A 20,273-nucleotide genomic window follows, 5' to 3' on the forward strand; every position below is an offset into this window, starting at 1 on the left:
CTCCATTCATTATAGGACATGTAATGAGTGAATTTAACATAGTTATAATTGAAAACGAGCTATATTGAAAGATGACACCCTAACCCAAAAATAATGGTTTAAATAGTGTTTGCAACTTTGCATGGATATGAATGCATAACAAGTCGGCTATGAAGTGGGGAAGGAAACAACTATTATAAATAAATAAATAAATACATACATACATATATACATAAATACATATATAAATACATACATTGCGACTACATACTATTACTATATGATGCCATGTCTGCATAACATGCTATCTAAATTTCATTTTTACACTTGCATAAGATAATCCTGCAACGTAGTCAAGAAAGAAAGAAAGAAAGAAAGAAAGAAAGAAAGAAAGAAAGAAAGAAAGAAAATAAATGCACTGGCTCATAGACTATTTAAAAGAAAAGCTTTGTCGCCGTCTAGCGGCTAGTTAGCCGACGGTTATGATTGAGTAATGCGCATGCGCGCAGCGTTAACCAGGAAAAACAATCCCCACGTGTTGTGCACATAGTTGGATGCATGGTTGTATGGAAGGAAGACCTGAACAGAGTGGGACGAAACAATCTTATTGAACATAAATACATCCACCCAGGACAGGTATGAAAACAAACTAACGCACGTGAAAAAATAACGTTTGTTGCGGGTTAAAAGGTGGTGTCAGATCACAACCTGCGACTAACGTGATTAACTTGATTAGCATTAGCATGTTTAGCTGGCTTGAAAATACAGGGTTTATCACTTCTATCACTTCTATCTACTACTGTAATCTCTCCGGAGTCCAGACGATGGGTTCCCACTTCCCAGATTACTTCTACTGTTGTTTTAATCTGTGTTGTGTTCATGTTTTGTGTTGTGTTGTGATAGTTGGCTGCTCAGTACTGTACAACACTACACAGCTTGTGTAGTGTTGTACAGTAGCCTACTATCACCACAACTTCGCTTAATTCTCTTGAGAAGGCGAATCCGTCTTTTGTAACAACCACGACGTTAACCTCTTTAAGCCCTGTTTTATAAGTGAGCGATTGATGGAAATAGAATGGAATAGACTTCATTGGAATATACTTTTATATGAGATACTTCAATGGTTTCCTATGGAAATAAGCTTAGTCTTTTCTAGGATCTCCTTTTAGTAGACCTTGTACCAGTGAACTGTACCGTCATGAAACTGTAACTTTTCCTATGCAAACTTCTAATAAAGTCTTCAATCAATCAATCAATCAATCAACTTTATTTGCCATTTGCAGTTTTGCACAAATGCGTTGGAGATCTTGGCGCTCAGCAGCTCCCATGGCCAGCATTTAAAAAGACAGAAAATACAGACAGACAAGATGGAAATAGCTAGCATATAGCTAGCTACCTAACCCTACAGTACTACATAATATCCTACAATTTACTCAAATAATATAATCTATCTAAAACCAGTTCAATCATCAAGAAATCTCTTTCTGCAACTCTATATTTATGTAGAGTGGCTCAAAGTCCAGGGAGGGACCCCATGTCTCAGGAGTCCTTGGGGGACCCCCTTCTTGGGTTCTCACCCCAGAGAGATGAGCAACAGTTTAATCTCACGATTATTTCACGGTCACGCTAAAAGTTAGAAAATACTTCATGCGTATTTATTAAAAACCTAACCAATGACAACAAAATTAAATAATAATGTATATTCCAATCATTGGGTTCACTTTCTCTCTCTATAGTTAATTATAGAATTCTGTACAATGTATACAATGTATAACAAAAAAAGAAACTCTTCTTCAATGGGGGTTCCTGGCAAAAATATTTCAAATGATCCACCTAAGGCCTAATGCCTATTGATTTGGGGGTTCCTCTCTGCCTAATTAGTTTACTTTCTGGTCTGAAAATGGATTGGTTCTGAACCCCGTTTCCGTGTAAGCACCATGGTTCAAAGAATCTAGAAAGGAAACCAGTTCTAGAACCAATTTGGTGGAAGCCCACAAACAGAAGGTCTTGTACACTCTTGAGTCACGAGGTTCCGCAAATGGAAAACTTTGAGGATCACCATTGGCATATGACCGTGTGCGTTTCCAGGTGTGGTGATGGCCTGCAAGCCGGTGGAAGAGAATGGACCCATGTCCTCCACAGTGGAGGAGGAGGACACAGTGCAGGGGGAGCAGGAGGCCATGGAGGTGACGGTGACCGCACAGCTGGAGAGCCTGAACGTCACCCCCATGGAGGCCGTAGCCCTCCTCTCTGACCCTACTAGCACCACACCGCCAGAGGCACCACTGAATGCAGTGCTGGAACAGGTACCTAAATGTTAAACTTTAAAGTAAAAGCGTCCATACTGCAATGTAGAGATAGCCTGGCATCCCGAGCGACGTCATCACCAATGTGCTTCCTTTCTCGAGTCTGGCTGTTGCGAGGCTAATGTAGAGATACTCTTGCTAAAGTCCGGAATTCTAACTTTACTTAAGTAAGAGCACGAACATGTTAGTATCAAAATGTACTATTGCAGAATGTAGCACATAATTTGTTTTGATTATCCGTACCAGTCATTGTCAGTAATTTCTCACTAATAGGCTTACTTATTTGTCATAACTGCCCTGTTCATTGGTTCTTTAGACATTCTAAAAGGCAAACGTTCAATAATGAGATATTTTATTTATGTTCCAATATTCAATGGCAAAAACACAATTAGATCATGAATCTTTTTTTTGTGAGGCAATTAATCGTCAACTAACACATCTCATGATTGTCACAGCCTAGCCCAGAGGGACAGCTGACCGCCGGGCGCACACCCCCCGCCACTGTGACGGACGGCGAGCCCCCCACGGAGAGCGCTGGCGAGGCAGAGAGCGCGTGTGTCCCTGAAGGGAGTGTTGGCAGCGTCGGTGTGACAGACCCTGGCTGTGTGTCAGAGGACAGAGAAGATGGCAGCAACACAGAGGATGCAGAGAGGTACGCACGCATTTGTGCTAACACACGCGTGCGCAAGCCCGCACGTACGTTCGTACATACTACATACACACTAGGGCTGGTCAATTAACCGGACATATATTGAAATTGACATTTAGAAACAATATGGGACTTAATCTTGCTCTTAGGTAGGTAGGTTAATCGTAATTATTTATTTGTGTTTTAGTACTGCAAAAAACAGTTGCAGGTATTAAGACGGGTATATTTTCTACAACTAAATGTACCTTTGATTGATTGAATACTTTATTAACAGCTTGCAAAAGGTACAGAGGTACAGTTATACAATAATGTTAAAAGGATAATACAAAACACCCTGAGGGACTGTTTCCATTGTGTATGTATTCAATTCATCAAGTGCCCCCTACCTGCCTCAGTCTATGCTCAGCCTACTAGGGGTGTGTTTACATTGCCTGTATCTCCCTCTGCTTCTACTTCTGTTATGTCTTCTGCTCTGAACTACAGCATGCATGAATATAACTAGACTGTACTCTGTCGAGGTGCCAACGCGTCTTGTTATTTAGATCAGGTGGCACTTGGTGGTGATGTCACCAATAACAGTGCTCCCTTATTGGCTAAAGACCCTGCCTTTGTACTGTCGACCAGAAACGGACGGCACCGGAAGTAGTTCTTGCGCGCTACGCTGGCGCAAGTAATTATAATAACCCTCTGAGATCAAAGAGAGATATTAAGAAATGTCCCTGGGACGCATTTGAACGACCACCTGTGGGTCCCTCCCGGTTCCCCTTACATTAAAAACTTCTCAACATCGCTGCTTTAAATGTGTTATCACTGCTGCTTTAAATGTGCTATCACCTATACATTGTTATACCTTTCAAGCTGGGTACACCTCTGTGTCATCGCGACCGTCAGGTTGCAGTTAGTATGAAAACGTCCAGCCCATGTCTGACGGTGACTCACGCTCATGTGTCTCGTTTGTTTACCATTTTCGTTTATGAAGGATGGAGGTTACCGTGACCACACAGCTGGAGAGCCTTAACGTCACCCCCGGGGAGACGACAGCCACCCTCCCGGACGGTACCACCACACCCCCAGAGGTGCAGCCCACCCCCGGGTCCACACCCCCCGCCACCACGACGGACGGGGAGCCTGCCACGGCGATGCAAGTCATCAAGTGCGAGGCAGAGACGTCAGAGGATTCAGACAGGTACTCAAACCTACGTGCCATTATCGCACGCACACACGCACAACATTAAAACGATTTTGTGTAGACAGGAGGAGTAGAGTGGAATGTGTCGTTAAGACCTGAGACCTGAGGCCAATTCTACAAATGCTTTTTAAATCGGTAGTTCTCAAATGTTTTCGTGCCAAGGACCTCCAAATTCATATATATGTGGCGGTGGAATGCATTTGTGCCACGGACCTCGAGAAGAGAGGATTTGTGCAAGATCGCAGCGTGGCACAAAGTGACGCTCTGGGAGCTTCATCGTAGAAAGTATACAGTGCTTTAAGTGATTAAACATGCCAATTAATTAATGCTTATTATTTGTATTAGAAGTAGTAGTAATTAATAATGGCTGCTACAGTGTGTGACTGTGTGAAGAAAACATGAGTTGAGTTGTTTTCCATGAGGATCACAGTGTGATGGCTTTCTCTCCCGTTTTCTCTCCTCTCCAGCGATAGCTCCTCCTCCTCTTCCTCGCCCAGCCCTCTCCTCCGTGCTGTGTTAGCAGGAGAAGACGACGAAGACGATGAAGGTTTCAGCCAGCCGGCCCCCATCAAGACACAGGATGAAGTCTTACTGGAGGTCAGACTCTCTGTCTGTCTTGTCTGTTTGTCTGTTGATCTGTCTGTAGTTCACTGGTTCCCAAACGTTTTAACCCGTGACCCAAAAGAGAAATGACACATTCACCCGGTACCCAAACCAGTGAAAATAGCAGCTCTACAAGCTTAAACGTTTTTTGAATCAACTTTCCCAAATCATTGTAATATAAGGTCAACTTGGTAAAGTAGTGTTGGACTGTTAAGTTAAACATTGTTTTACTTTTGGTCCTGTGAGAACTTCAGCAGTTACTAATGCTCCATGAATGATATAATTGTTCAGCAAATGGGCTGTTGCAAAAACCCTCTGACAATACCGAATTTCACCACTTGGTGTCGCAGTTGACCCAGGAACCACAATTGGTCACACTGCATTCAATCTAACTTTTCTTCTAAAATATAACAAAACAATTTATACATTAAATATGACTTTGGCCTAAGTGAAAATATCAAAATTATGCGTGAAAGAATGGCCTAAACGTATGGCCTAATGCTGTATGTCCTATAAAGACATAAAGAAAAATAATAGTCTTACAATTTCCATCATACACCCAGGGGTCCTGTAACAAATGGACCCATTTGTACTCTCTCTGTGTTAGGATTTCATACTGTAGATTGTCGTCCCAGAGTTCGAAAATTGTACCAAATCAATGGGTGTTGGTGGCCTCTTGCATAATTATATAGTAAAAGTGGGGGTCCTTGAAATGGTTTGAAAACCACTCAAGAGTTCTCAAACCTTTCAGGCTGCAACCCCCACAATAATCATATTTGAACTGGGGACCATCCACCCTGACAAGCACTTGGAATTTACATTTATTTAGTTTGACTCGGTTCCACAGATAACCGTTGTAAAAATAGCCGATCTACAAGCTTACAACGCCTCGCACGGCAAGGCGGTGTGAGCTTTTAGATTGGCTATTCATAATGTTTGCCTCTTTCTACGTCATATTTCACAATTAATTAAAATGAAACTTTGGAAATGTGCAGATACCCTGACGTTGGTATGTTTACTGTTATTGAGTGAGAAAACAATGTTGAATATCAAGCTAATAATCTGGGACCTCCCAAAATAATATGGGGATCCCCAGTTTGGGAACCACTGTACTTGACGGCTAAATTAGCTACAAAAACAACAAAAATGGTATATAGTGTCTAGATAGTGTTAGTGAATGCTAATGGCTGGTCCTCCAGCGTGCGATGGCCATCTTCAGGGTGCGGTTTGGGGTGAGTGAGGTGCTCAGCAGAGGGAGGTTGGTCATGGGGCTGGTGCGGCTCTTGGTGGCCATCCAGCTCTCGATGGCCTCTCTCTCGTACGAATACCCGTCGGCGGCTATGACCGGTTCTCTCATGAGCTCTCTGGTGACGGGACAGAGGAACTCGCCGGGGACGTCGTCTGATGATGACGACGCACCTTTCAACTCCTCCACCTTCCTCAAGACCTTGCTGCGTAGCCCCGCCGACTCAACGCGCAGCTCCGAGGCCAGCATGTCTTTGGTCAGAAGGAGCAGCTCCGCTCCGTCGATGTTGTTGCTGCGGAATGTCTTCACCAGTTCCTTCAGGCCCTCGCCCAGGCCGAAACGTCCTCCTCTGACCAATCGCCGACGAGCAGCTTCTTGGAGTGCCCCGGCGGGGTTCTCCCTTTGCTCGAGATGAGTGACCCTTCCTCGGGTGGCGACGACTCCCCTCCTCGGCCACTGCGGCTTTCCTCTAACCTCCAGACGTTTACGGTCTTGTCCATGGAGCCGGTAGCGATCAGCTGCGACGCGGGAGAGAACGCACACGCCGTCACGTACCGTGCGTGTTCGTTCAGCGTGTGAAGCACAACGGCGTTATCGGCATCGTAAATCGCAACAGTCTTATCCACAGAGGCAGATGCCAGCAGCCGTCCGCCTGGGGAGAAGGCGCAGGAGAGGACGGGAGCCGAATGGCCGGTTAGAGTATGTAGGAGCTTCATCTCACAGCCCCCCGTGTCGGTTATATCTATGGCCCAGATCTTCACGTTGCTGTCCTGCCCACAGGACGCTAGATTGAACCTCACTGCATGACCAGTGACCACTGCCCAGGATTCTGGGAGCGAATGCACAGCAGGCGACACCCAGGTCGTGCGCGTCCTTCTCTGCGTGCAGCTGGTTCGCGTCAAGGTCCCACAGGCGGAGGTCCCCGTACGCGGACCCTGTTATGAACAGCTGTCCACAGGGACTGAAGGAGCAGGCTGCCAACGTAGCGTTGTTCGCTGCCGCAGTCCTGAGCAGCCTTTTGGACGTGAAATCTCATGTGATCACAGCCCCATTTCATTTAAATGTTTCAAATGTTTTCAAAAATGTATAAAACGGGAAAAAAAAACTTTTGACTGTTTGACAGCTGTCAGCAGCATCTGGGCACAGAGCAACCTGGCGCTGCCATGTTCACATGTGTGTTGGGGCCAGCTCCGCCCACAAAGGTTGTACTAATATAATGAAATGATAATGAGGGGAGGAGTGTGGGTGCATGTGATTTTATTGCGTCATTAAATCGCTGTTTTTTTAATTGGCACTTTTGACCTCCCAAGGTTTCAGCCTCCAGGAAGAAACCCCAAATTCAAAGGGAATACATAATTGCTCATAACAACCACACCAGGGGGTCTAATGAAGTACTGTCAACTTCCATAGACACATGGAAACCAGAAAAAGATCAAAGATATGGCACCACCTCTTTTATTATGTGTATTGTTTATGTTTTTTTTAACGTGTCATGGTGTGTGTTGTGTCATTGTGTGTGTGTTTTAGGAGCTTCCTGCCGTGGAGGATGTGTGTGCGTTCTTAACCGATGACACAGAGATGCTACCAATGGGAGCGGTCTCCAGTATCATACAGACACTTGGTTAGTAACACACACGCACACACATGCACACAGGACATTGGAAACACAGTGGAATGCCATCGAAATAGATACGTACAAACGTTTAACAAGGGCTTGGTTCCAGAGTTGATTCTGGGTTTGCTAGCTGCAGTGGGTTTTAGAATAGTGTAAATGTAATTTATCATGTCTGAAATATATATAATTTACTGTTCATTGTTCATAACTGCCATGTTATGAGATGTACAGTATTTGTTATGTGTATGAGGACCACAATGACAATAAGTCCTATCTTAAGCACTATTACTTGGGACAGTTGAGTTCAGTGTAGCAAGCAGAACAGGTCACATTTAGCCCTTCTTGTCAGGTCCTTTTGATGGAACAACTGAATTGTGTCTCTTGTCTGTCCCCGTCCCCAGTCATCGTCCAGTCGCTGAAGGACATGCCCCCGTTGTCGGAAGACACCATGATCTTCAACTCTGAGAGGCAGGCTGTGGGGAAGGTACAGTACACGTGTTTTAGACTGATGCTAGGTTCTTGGTTTACTTGTGATCCTAGTTTACCCTAGTCTCGCGTGGCCAGACTGTTGACTCCCGCGATTTGCAAATGCTCCCGTCATACAGTCTGGGGGACGGAAGTTCTTATGATGAGTGCCCGATTAAAGCGGAAGTGAAGCATCGCCCCCACTCCCATTTTGTTTTAACATTGCGCACATTTATCCTTATATAAATAAAAATCATCTAAGCATATTTAGCTTGCTGCTTAGCAGAAATGACATTTTAAAATCTATTTTCATGAATGGAAATACCAGCTTCCATTACTGTTCAGGAGGTGCAGTTCCAGACTATATAGCATTCGGAGATTGTGGAATAGTTGTCTGGCTACGCGAGACTACATTTATCCAGGAACTACTGTACATGCTGCCTCTCAGTTAGTCTCCCCAGGTTGGCAGAGGGAGAGTAAGGCCCAGGATTTCATTAGACAATTGATGCCGTGTGAAAGAAGGGGGTTACAAAAATCGTGGGATGGAAATGAGAAAAACAAAGAACCTGTGTTCCAGTCGATCCAATGTCGTTATTATTTAGTCACAAGCTCTTGTTTATACTTCACTTATCATTGGATAAACGTTTATAAGACCCAGAGAACGACTCAACCACTTTAAAGGAGCTATAGTCAACTTTTTCTTGAAAAACGGATGCTAAAATAAAAAGAATGTTTCGAAAATATTTTATAAAAAAATAAGCTTCACATATTTGTTTCTATTAAAAAATGACCACAAAAAGCGTAAAATAATGATAAAATAATCATTTTGGCCATTGTCGGGCTGACACTTTGTTTACATCCTAGTCTAACACTTATAAAGAATAGACTAGAATGTAAGCAAAGTGTCAGCCTGACAAAAAGTTGACTATAGCTCCTTTAAATCTGGTATCCTTATTTTTATGGGGACTGCGGACCAATGCCATGGCACCATTTTTATGGCAGTTTGGGCATGTCATTAAAATAATGCAAACTAGCGAATAGAAACTGCAGGCTTGCTATTCTTGGAAGGTTAGCATGCTATAGTGGAAACCATTGTTCTCGTATTAATACAAAAATGAACAAACCTTTACGCCTGCCGATGGTGTCACTGGTAGGCAAGTTTCTGAAGCCCTCCTCTTAACGACTAAATGTTACCATAGTATAATGAGCATTAGTGAGGACCAATTATATGAAGATTACTGAAAATGGTTGAAGTTAAAGTGTTTAAGCAGCTCCACTTGCGTATATAATGGATGGATTTGTCTCCAGATGATCCTGTTTCATCCATTAACTGTTTGTGTTATGTGTCAGGTGTTTGAGGTGTTTGGTCCAGTGTCGAGTCCCTTCTACGTGATGCGTTTCAACAGCATGGAACAGATCAGTGACAAAGGGCTGACCTTGGGGCAGAGCCTCTATTACGCCCCTGCTATCAAAGAATACACCGGATACATTCTGACTCAGCAGCTGAGACAGTAAGCATGAGCGCGCGCATTCACACACACACACACACACACACACACACACACACACACACACACACACACACACACACACATTTTAACCATTTATTTATGTCCACACAAAGGAGATGCATACAAGGACACAAATAGTATAGGTGCAGTAGAGTAACATTTACAAAATCATGGCATTATGTCTTCATGATACAATAGCAAGGCACTTTACTCTACGGGTATAAGTAACAGCGTCTCCGCCATATGTGGCGGCTGCCGATTATAGCGGAGACGGAACAATACTTTGCCAGCCTTTTTGCCTCTTTTTTAGGCACTCCAAGTTGTTGAAACCCTCTAACAACCAGCCTGTGGGTATGTCCTAGGCTGCCAAATATGAAAACAAATAGTCTGCACCTGTACCCCAGCTCTGAGATCGTATTTAGGAGAGGTTGGTATTTAATGACCTTGGTCATGAAAGCTTCCTCTAGGCTAGGGTCAAAGGTGCAGGCCATCTCCAATACAGACACTTCCCTGGACTCTTCATCAACCACAACAACATCTGGTGTATTAGCTGTCAAAGATGCAAAAATGTCCAAGTTATCACAGAGATGAAACATGGATGGAATGACACGGGAATGTTTGTACATTCTCACTGAGGGTGCATGGTATTTTGATATGTCCTTTGCTATGAGTTCCACTATTCTATCATGGCGTGCTATGTACATCCCTTTGTATGCATAGCAGCCATTCAAGATATGTGACAGTGTTTCAGTGATCTGTTCTGTGGTGTGATGCAAGCAATGAGGAACCTGAGTGCTGGGGAACCAGATGGAAAGATTGAGTCTGGTGGGAAGGACTTGTAATCTGGCTTTAACTGTGAATGTGATAATGTCCTCATTGAGTGCAGTGTTCTTTAGGAATGAATGTGAGACAGAGTGGTCAGCATAGGGGAGACATGCAAGTTTCCCCTGGAGTTTCAGTCCAGTCCAGTGTTGTTGCTGTTGGTGTTGGTGTAGGTCCATGAGGACGCGTCTGGCACCTGTAGCTGTTAGCAGGTGACTGTGACCAGCATAGGTGGCTGTTGCCCTGACCTGGACGAGGGGGTCAGTTATAAAGTCCTCTGAAACCCTCACAGTCCCAGAGTCAGACCGCACCCATTGTAGGGACACTCCAGTACGGACGCAGAGGTCATTAAGGTCTGGCCAATCTGACCAGACCCCGAAACCAGCGGAACGGGTGTCCAGTTTCCCGCTTGGTTTCCTCCTGAACCCAAGGAAATGGGGCTCTGAATCCCTGGCCAATGGGACCTTACGCCTCCTCAGGTCCAGGAACAGGGAGGATCGAGCCAGCTCCCTAACATCCTTGTCATCGTTATTCAGCATTTTTAGAAGGTGGGAAATCCGCATGCTGGTGTAGATCCATTCCACGTTTGGCAGGCCTAACCCTCCCTCCCACTGTGGATGAAATATAATGTCACGGGTACTATGTGTATTGAGGCCAAACCATTTACGCACCAGGCTAACAGTTTTGTCGTTCATTTCACACAGTACCTTTTGTTGTATGTGGACATTAGCAAACAGGTGTTGGACTCTGGAGAGCGCCACCTGTCTGACAGCCTCCAGCTTCATGGAGAGTGGTAGTGGACACCTGTCAATCAGGCCCAGCCTAGCTGTGTATTCAGACAGGATGTTGTTAACCTGCTCTTTCCATTCACCTGCGATGTTAACTTTATGTCCTAAATAGTTGTATGTCTCGTGAAGAGAGTACACACGTATGGGTTCCGATGCTATTGTAAATGCTGGGGGTGAGTCTGTTGTTGAATGATACCACCGGTTCCCTCCACTCCTCCTCTCATACAGGACGGCACATTTTGTGTTCTTCACTTCTAGGCCTGACCATTCTAAAAAATGATCTGTCCTGGAGAGCATATTTTTAATAGTACTCTCCTCCCTAGAGACTAACACAATATCGTCGGCATACCCCTGTACAGGGTTGGGGGAGATTACACCATGGGGGGCACACTGACACATCCACTTAATCCATTGGTTAGTAGCAATTATGAAATTAACCGCACTCCAAGGGCAGCCGGTTTTAATGCCTATCTGCAGAGGTGTTGGTTGAGTAAATTGTTTTCCACAGATTACTTGGATAAAGGAGCCTTTATAAACATCTTTCACAATGTCAATAAATAGTTGGGGTAGCTGTATTTCCTCCAAAGATTTAATCATAACATTGTGGGTTAATGTTCCAAATGCATCCCTGAAATCAAGGAAGACTGAATACAGTTTGCATGATTCATGTTTAAAGTCATCAATCCCTGTTTTAAGACAGAAAACATGCTCATTCATACCCTGCCTGTTGATATAGGCCTTCTGTTTAGTGGACAGGATGTCAGCATCCACCAACCAGGGGAGGACTCTAGCAAGTATGCATTTCATGAAAACCTTGTAGATGGTGGGTAGAAGAGATATGTCTCTCCAGGTTGTCAAGTCCTCAGGGATATTGTCTTTTTTGGGGATGCGGTGGATTAAAGCTCCCTTCCATGAATCTGGTACTCTCTTATTCTCTAAGCAGATGTTAAAAATAGATGTTAATATATGGCATGACTGCGTGGCTTTAAGGGACTCATATGTCACCCCGTCTATGCCGCTGGCTTTACAGTTAGGGAGACCATGTAGAACAGCCTGTACCTCATCTACTGTAAAGTGCTCAGTACTGGGGAGGAATGCTGGTTCAGGTGGTGGCACATCACTGTGCCAAGGTGGAGGTGGGAGCTCTCCATTATGCCTGGGGTCTTTACACTTATTATCATAATAAGATTGTATGACTGCAATGTCACTGGGGCATGAGGGAGGGTCGGGATGCTCGCTGTTGTTCAGTATTACCTGGATTGCCTTTGATCTCCTGTTCTGCCAGAGATCAGCTAGTTTTTTCCTGCTGACTTTGCGCCCCCTGTTGGAATTGGGGCGCGCTGCTGCTGCTGCTGTCTCCAGAGACGGCAGGACGGTGTCGCGCAGGAAGCACAGCTGGAGGCTAATCCAGTCAGCTGTTGAAATAGCTGTCAAAACATCAGGTTGTGGATGTAAACGCGGGAACTTCTTCAGGACTCTAGCCACATATTTCAGAAGTTGTATTCCGAAGTGTGTTCCACTGTGGCTCTGAGCTGTGAAAACTCCATTCTTGAAGAATATTCCTATCAGTAGTTTAGCGAGCTTTTTCCACTTTCCCGGATCACCAGAGGAAACGAAGGTCTCGCTCTCGCACTGTCGCTTGGTGTTCAACCGGTCCCTGTAGATCTTTTCATGGACCTGGAAATCAAGCCATTGCTGTTCCGACAGCGGACGGACGTACTGCTGGAAGTCATCCGGGCTTGGTGCCTCTCTCCCCGGGTAAATATTCGCGGGGGGGGGCGCCGTCAGGGGGCCGCGACTGCTTGTAGATTCTACCGGTGAGTAGTGCCTCCTTGTACACGAGCCTGATCGCCGTGATCAGGCACATAATCCACAAAAGTTGCAAATGCATCTCAGCTCTGCACCAACTACATTAACGGTGGTAGTTACAACGGGTGCGGTTGTTATTAGTTTATAAAAACAACATTGGCGTTCACCGGTGCTTCACCTCCGTGTTGCTACACACACACACACACACACACACACACACACACACACGCGCGCTTAGTTTTCATAGGTTGTGGGGACATTACCCTTACCCTAACCTCTATCCCTAACCCTAAACCTAACCCTAACCATTGTGGGGACCTACTATTTGGTCCCCACAATGTCTATTTCTCCAATTCTACTATACATGTGGGGACATTTGGTCCTCACAAAGTAATATAAACCTGTCCACACACACACACACACACACACACACACACACACACACAGATTCATATAGACCAGAGTTATAGTTTATAGTTTATATATGTTTTAATCAATGTCATTTTTTATTTCAATTTAGTTTTAGTAGTTTTAGGAAGTTGAGTATTTTTTATTTTGTTTTCATTCACTTTTTTTCTGGAAATGGAATTAGTTTGAGTTTTCCAGGCTCACACCACATACTAGATTTGGTGAGACCAAGGATGGGGCACTGGTGACTCCAGTCAAATTCTGGATAGTTACTGTTTGAAGAAACACTTGAATGTGGTGTTGAGTTAGAATCGATATAAAACATGAACTATCCATTCTTTTCTGAGTTGGTTCAAAGTTGGTTTGTTTTCAGTGAAAGTGATTTGTTTTCAGGTTGAAAGGATCCGATGCATCCTGGAAGAACGACCAAGAACCACCACCAGAGGTACGCACACACACACACACACACACACACACACACTTATTTGCTCTCAAAACAATTTGTATTTGTACAATGTAAATTATTTAGTGTTGACTTCCATCTGTTTATTGTAGTTTGATAATTAATATTAGTGTCCACCACAATTAATGTTAGCCTGGGAAAGCCATTTATTCTGCTCTGGACTGTTATTTTCATTGAATAGGATTAAATGTGTATAAATGCCATGAATACTGGTAATCCATGCAGTAGTGTTAACGTGATGTTCTCCCAATTAAGTCCTTATGCTGCTAATAAACATACTGGCTCAACTGCCAGGTCTATGGTTTCCACTGTATCCAAAAGGCCTTTTTGGTGGGAGATGGAAGCATATGATATCTGGTGTGGGGGGAACATCATAATTCTGAGAATGGATGAATGGATGATATAATGTCTATATCTCTGTGTGTGACTGTCTCAAGGCTGTAGATTTCAGCGATGATGAATTGGAGCAGGAAGCAAAGAGGAAGAAGAGACAAAGCGCTAAGAAGAAGAGAGACCTTAGCAGCAGCACAGGTAGGCCTTTCAACACGATATAAAAACACAGGTAGATAGGGAAGGCAATTCTGAAATACCTGAATGTACCACCTGTTCACCGCTGACTGCGGCGGTTCAAATCCACTGGGGCATCCAGCTTGGACATGTGTAAATGGTTAATGGTGCATTTATATAGTGCCTTTACCCATGGCACTTTACAGAGATTGTGCGTTACATTCACCCATTCACGCACACATTCTTACACCGTTGGCGGAGGAAACAATGCAAGTCACCAACCTGCTCATCGCGAGCAATTAGGGGTTCAGAGTATTGCTCAAGGACACTTCGACACTAACTCTGGGGGAGCCTGGCATCAAACTGGGAACTCTCCGGTTGCCAAGTGGCCACTCTGACCCCTGACCCACTGCCACCCTCATGTGTCTGTAGAGCGCCGAAGCCCGAAGTCCTACCTGTTTTTTTTTTGTTTGTTTTTTTGTTTTTTTCTATAAATAAGCAAAGTCCAGGGGTGCCGCAGAATGCTTATATATTTGAAATGTAACGATATCCCTTCAGTGTAACCACTTAGTCCCTCTATACTGAGTAAAACGTACCTGTTGCACTGTCCGTTTTCTTTTTCAATATTTTTTCCTTTTTTTTATCCCACGATTTTGTAACCTATTTTTCACCCAGTGCCAATTGCAAGCTGGCTGGGCTCTCCCTCTGTCTATCTACACTGGTTTGGTTAAACGTTATTTTCAACCTGTCCTATAATGGAAATGGATATTCTCTCAAGTTTTCCTCGTGAAACAGACCGGTACGAGTAGACTTGGGGTTGCCTGCTGTTCAATAAAGGATTGAACAATGCCAGGCTACAAAGCCAAGACACCAGCCACAATTTCTACTGCAGAGTTAATACACAAAGCCTGTTTGACCTTCATGCAGTACTACTTGTCAACCAGTAGGTGTCCTACTCAACCAGAGAAGAGCGGTTAGACCACCTCCAACCACTGCAGATGTGTCAGTTATATTGTATTAACATACTCTATCATTACAGATTTGCAAGATAGCATTTTATTTACTAAAAAAGTACCAAATTGCAGATTACAAATAGGAATCTGCACAGCCTTCCTTATTTCGTTGGAGAAAGGCATTTTAAGGATGATGCTGAAAACACATGCTTGCTGGGTATAGTCTATATTAGGCTTTATTACTTACTTGATGTTCGTGCCTCACATCTAGTGTTAGACTCACCACTCTGACCGATATGCCCATATATCACAAAAGCAATTCCATTATAGGATGGGATGAGCCCTCGGTAATCATCATTGGTTTGAATATATCTTAGAGCAATCTGTTGGACAGGCGGTCGTGTTAAAAAGGGATTAACTTTATTGCCTTAAAGCATGAAAAAAAAGCCCTCCAATCCTTCAAAACTGCTAACAAAACCTACCTCTTCAATATGTCTTTCCCCAGCTAACTGCCCTATCTCACCATTCCACAGTTTATATCGATTGTATTCCTTAGTCTTTGTCTTTGTCCTGTTTTTTCCTTCACAAATCTTCTCTTCTGAGGGTCCCTGGCACAAAACATTTTTAGATGGGGGTCAAATAAATCAATTTGTGTGTCCTGTTACACTAAAGTGTGAGAACTAACAGATTTTAGAAGGCATTCGTAGACTTGCCCTCAGGTCTTAATGGGTTAAATATCCTTCCCTCTCCTTCAAGGTAACCCGGCCCAGACTACCCACAATGCCTCACACCAGCAGCAGCAGCAGGACACCAACAGGACGCCGTTCTCACCCAGGCAGGCGAGAGCGCCGCCCTTCAGGCACCAGAACGCCGGACACCCCCATCCCCAACACCACCACCACCAAGCGTTCCCGCGCTCTCACACACCCCACAGACACCCCCACTCCCAGCACGGGCCTCCCACCTATCTCCCCCCTCCCTGCCCTTACCCCCCTCCTCCCCATCATAACCATAACCAGCAGCATCTACCTTTCCCTCCTCCACCACCTCCGTCGTTCTCTCTCTACCCTCCACACCCTCCGCCCTTCTACCACCCTTCCTTCTCCTCTCCTCCCTGGCCCCCCCACAACATGCCTCCTCCCCCTCCTCCTCATATGGCCTTCGCTCATCTGCCTCCTCCTCCCCCCCCTCCCCCGCCACCTCCTCCACCCCCACAGTGACGGCAAAACGTCCAACACACAAATATATAGATACTGTATTACGCATGTGGCTCGTTGCCACTGTGAAGGATAACAGAATTTTCCATAACCCGAAACTTTCCCAAACATGGAACTTCTGTGATGTTAGTTTTTTTGGTTTCCATTATTATAATCACAACCACCCCTGAAGTCGTCCTTAAAAATTAACTCACAAATAAGAAAAGAAAATAGCTGATCTACACGCAGCAACACGTTTCTGTTTGTTTGTTTGTTTGTTTTACTTTTGTGCAAATCATTTTCAAGCTCAGGGTTACTTGCCAACTTTTAAGTAGGGCCCAAGATTTGGTTGTTTGTTTGTTTGTTTGTTTGTTTTACTTTTGTGCAAATCATTTTCAAGCTCAGGGTTACTTGCCAACTTTTAAGTAGGGCCCAAGATTTGGTTCAGAGGACCATAACTGAAGATGAAGCCATAGCATATGAAAACATATCCTGAATCCTGTGAAATCCGTTGCACAGCACGGTTCACTTAAGATCTTGTAGTTAAATACACCCGTCAGATACCGTATTGATTGCATCTGTGTATCGATGTGGACGCCATATTGGTCAATGCTGCGCCTCCTATTGCATGTACTGTTTGTAGACTGAAGCAGGAGATCTCTCCACAATGAAAATCATAACTCGCAAATTGGTTTGGTTTGTTACTGTACAACTATTAGACATGTAGTTATGTTATGATACAGGTTACGTTGTTATTATGAAAAAAATGTTTTGACTCTTTTGATACATAAATGCCCAAAATATGGGCACCAGACTGATTAAAACAGCGTTTTCAACCAGGGGCGAGCGCACTGAACAGATACCAGAGTTCATTTAAGTTTCTATAGTAATTGTTTTTGTTTAAAATATTTTAATTTCAGTTTCACCACTAATAGTGTGTGAATTCTCTCTGAATGTATGGCTGAGATATATGTTAATGGTATGGTAACCAGTGCTAAGCAGTCACTGATGTAGTTTGTACACAGGTTGTACACAGGTATTCAAGCGTTCTTGATGCTACGACTGCACTGCAGTACAAAGCAGCAGTTGCAAAATGTTATGTGAAATACTTCTTCGTATTTTACAGCTATTTGTTAAAGAGACATCAACTGAATGTTGATATTAATCTGTCAATGGATGACAGCAGGCAGTTTTTTTTATTAACAGTTTAATTATTCTTGTTGACCTGTTCCAGCTGGCTTCAACATGTTCCTGCTATGTGGATTGTGTCTAGTTATTATTATTATAATTGCCCTTTCTGACACAAAAGGACTTCTGCTCGCCACTTCCTCTTGTGGTGGCATTTCTCACATTACAGCCATTGAAAGGATGACAAACAAGAAATGGCTTTTCATGACCAAGTATCGATTATCAAAGCTAGCCGTTTTGATTCCAAGCTAGATTTGTATCATTTTGATGTTCCATTATTACCATTTTTAAATACTTTCCTTTAGCTTGTGAAAGCTTCTTTTCTTTTGTGTTTACTAATGTCGTACATTGTCTTGTGTAGATGTCTTACATTGACACTTTATTATTAATGTGGCCTTATGCATCTTGGTCTCTTGACTGCTTCAGAGAGTTTAATGAGTCATTAATGATTGGCTCAGGAATGTGACAAAAAACTAAATAATCTCCATGAATTCAAGGCTTCATGTGGTGTGTAATTGATAGAAAATAAACGGTGTGTGAACTACTCCTTTAACTTAAATCTATCTTTTTTACGAGTCCATGTTCCTGATGTGGGTGTGTAATCTTTTGATATGTAAGTTTAGGTTATTATATCATATCTGATAGATTTTTGTTTTGGCAAAATAAATACAAGTTTCAACAATATAAATTATAACCCGGGATGACCACAAAGTGTAATAAACACTTGTAATCAATTTATCACACCCCTCTTTAATTTGGGGAACCACATAGACTCGATTTGACACACAGGTGATACAATGTCAATATAAAATCCGATAATAAATGTGTTCTTTGATTTGCTCTTCATTAGGACCAACATGTTAGTCTGTTAGTGCCGAATGTACTCCTACTGTATGTCAGTTGTGCTCTCTGTAAACATGAACACTGACCTTCAAACTAGAGGCCTGGCTGTAAAGGGAGATTTAATGCTGAGTCATTGCCTCCATAGAACCGTCATTAAGTATTTTGCTAATTATTAGTTTTTTATTGTCACATCGCCAACATTGGTAATTTGAACTCTGAACTAGATACATCTTCTATGCAGACCCAGATGCATCTGTAATGCTGTATTGGCCTAACCCATTAAGAATTTTCATGCCAAGGAGGCAAGGACCCCCAAAATGATATGTATTTGGTCGAGGTACCCCCCATCTGAAAATGTTTTTCACCATTAACCCCCCACACCTAGTATGTTGCTATATATACAGCTAAAAGCTAAAATTATAATGTTGTTTGTAAGGTTATGTGTTAGAAGATTTTGTAACAGCCAAAGCCGAGATGCTGCCTTCAAATAAACATCCAGAAAATGGAGTCACAACGCTCGCTCCGTAAAAAAAAAAAAGAAAAAAAAAAAAGAAAAGAAATGTTGTAAATGACATTTGTACTGTCTGATAATCAATAAATGTCTTCTTTGGTAATGTGTACTACTACTAAATAAAGTGTTTCATACATTCTGCACACAAGCCAATGAAACCACTGCAGGAACAGAAGAGTGTCTATATTTGTTTATACCAGTGGTGTAAATTACATTAACTCAAGTACTGTACTTAAGTACAATTTTGAAGAACTTTTAATTTACTATAGTAGGCCTATCTCCAATTTTCAATGCTTTCACTTCTATACCGTTACATCTTGGAGACAAATATTGTACTTTTGCTCCACTAAGATTATTTTTAAACTTTACTTACTTTATTGATTTTTATTATTATTACTAAACATACACTAACCTCTTCAGCCCTACATTTCAGCAATTTGAAAATAGCTGATCTACAAGCTCACAATGTGTCGAATCGAGCTTGTAGATCAGCTATTTTCAAAAAGATTTTTTATACTATATAAAAATGTGTGAAAACACTTTTACACAAGTACCTTTTACAATTCAATGGGAATAGAGTATTATTATTATTATTATTTTTTTTGCAGAAATACGTAAATGGCAGCAAACCCCTCGTTTCCCATTGAAATGCATTGGCTGAATTCAACCTCATAGGTAGAAGTGCGGTGTGATCGTGCCCTAAGAGAGTATTTCTACGTTGCAGTATTGATACTTTTACCTATAAGTAAGAAATCTCAGTACTTTTTCCACCATTGTTTTTTACTAATGAACCCAACCTGACCACTATCCCTCACCAGACACAACACAAACACTATTCTTAATATGATATTTAGTAGTTCTCCCTTTTGAAAGCTGACCATTCTTTCTATGTTCCTCTTCCACATAAACACTTCCTACATGGTCCCCGACCGTTTCATGTCATGTGGGGTATGGTGGTCAGTTGAAAATAGACCTTGAGGTCATTAAATAGAACTTTTACATCTTTGGTTCCTCATAAATGTTTTCTTCATATTTGTATTTTGTGTCTCTGAACTACTGTAAGGATGGCTCCAGGATACCTATTATAGTCAGTAAAGCATTTGAGAGGTGGTGTGATGGTTGCCTGACTGCCAGCGCCAGACATCTCACACTACGTTTCACTTCCACCCACCAGCAGGGGGTGGTGATGTGCGGACTGAAGTGTCAGGCTAGTGTGATGGTG

General features: G+C 43.0%; 1 protein-coding gene and 1 pseudogene across 2 annotated transcripts; one reads left to right on the forward strand and one right to left on the reverse strand.

Moving 5' to 3' along the window:
• The first annotated feature begins 510 nt into the window (after positions 1-510).
• On the forward strand, positions 511-18,184 carry naf1 (nuclear assembly factor 1 homolog). Its single transcript, XM_080721875.1, has 11 exons — positions 511-615; positions 2,068-2,285; positions 2,741-2,937; positions 3,914-4,120; positions 4,591-4,720; positions 7,500-7,593; positions 7,989-8,071; positions 9,403-9,563; positions 13,784-13,835; positions 14,291-14,384; positions 16,070-18,184. The coding sequence occupies exons 2-11, from the start codon at positions 2,076-2,078 to the stop codon at positions 16,531-16,533; spliced, it is 1,692 nt and encodes a 563-aa protein (XP_080578001.1). The 5' UTR covers positions 511-615; positions 2,068-2,075; the 3' UTR covers positions 16,534-18,184.
• Positions 5,907-7,137, reverse strand: LOC308281531 (WD repeat, SAM and U-box domain-containing protein 1-like; annotated as a pseudogene). The gene is made up of 2 exons: positions 7,125-7,137; positions 5,907-7,003 (listed from the first exon to the last, which is right to left on the reverse strand). The product of its transcript is annotated as a WD repeat, SAM and U-box domain-containing protein 1-like (transcript).
• Positions 18,185-20,273: the final 2,089 nt, after the last annotated feature.

Source organism: Nannobrachium achirus (assembly GCF_963921795.1).
Source record: "Nannobrachium achirus genome assembly, chromosome: 3".
NCBI classification, from domain to species: Eukaryota; Metazoa; Chordata; class Actinopteri; order Myctophiformes; family Myctophidae; genus Nannobrachium; species Nannobrachium achirus.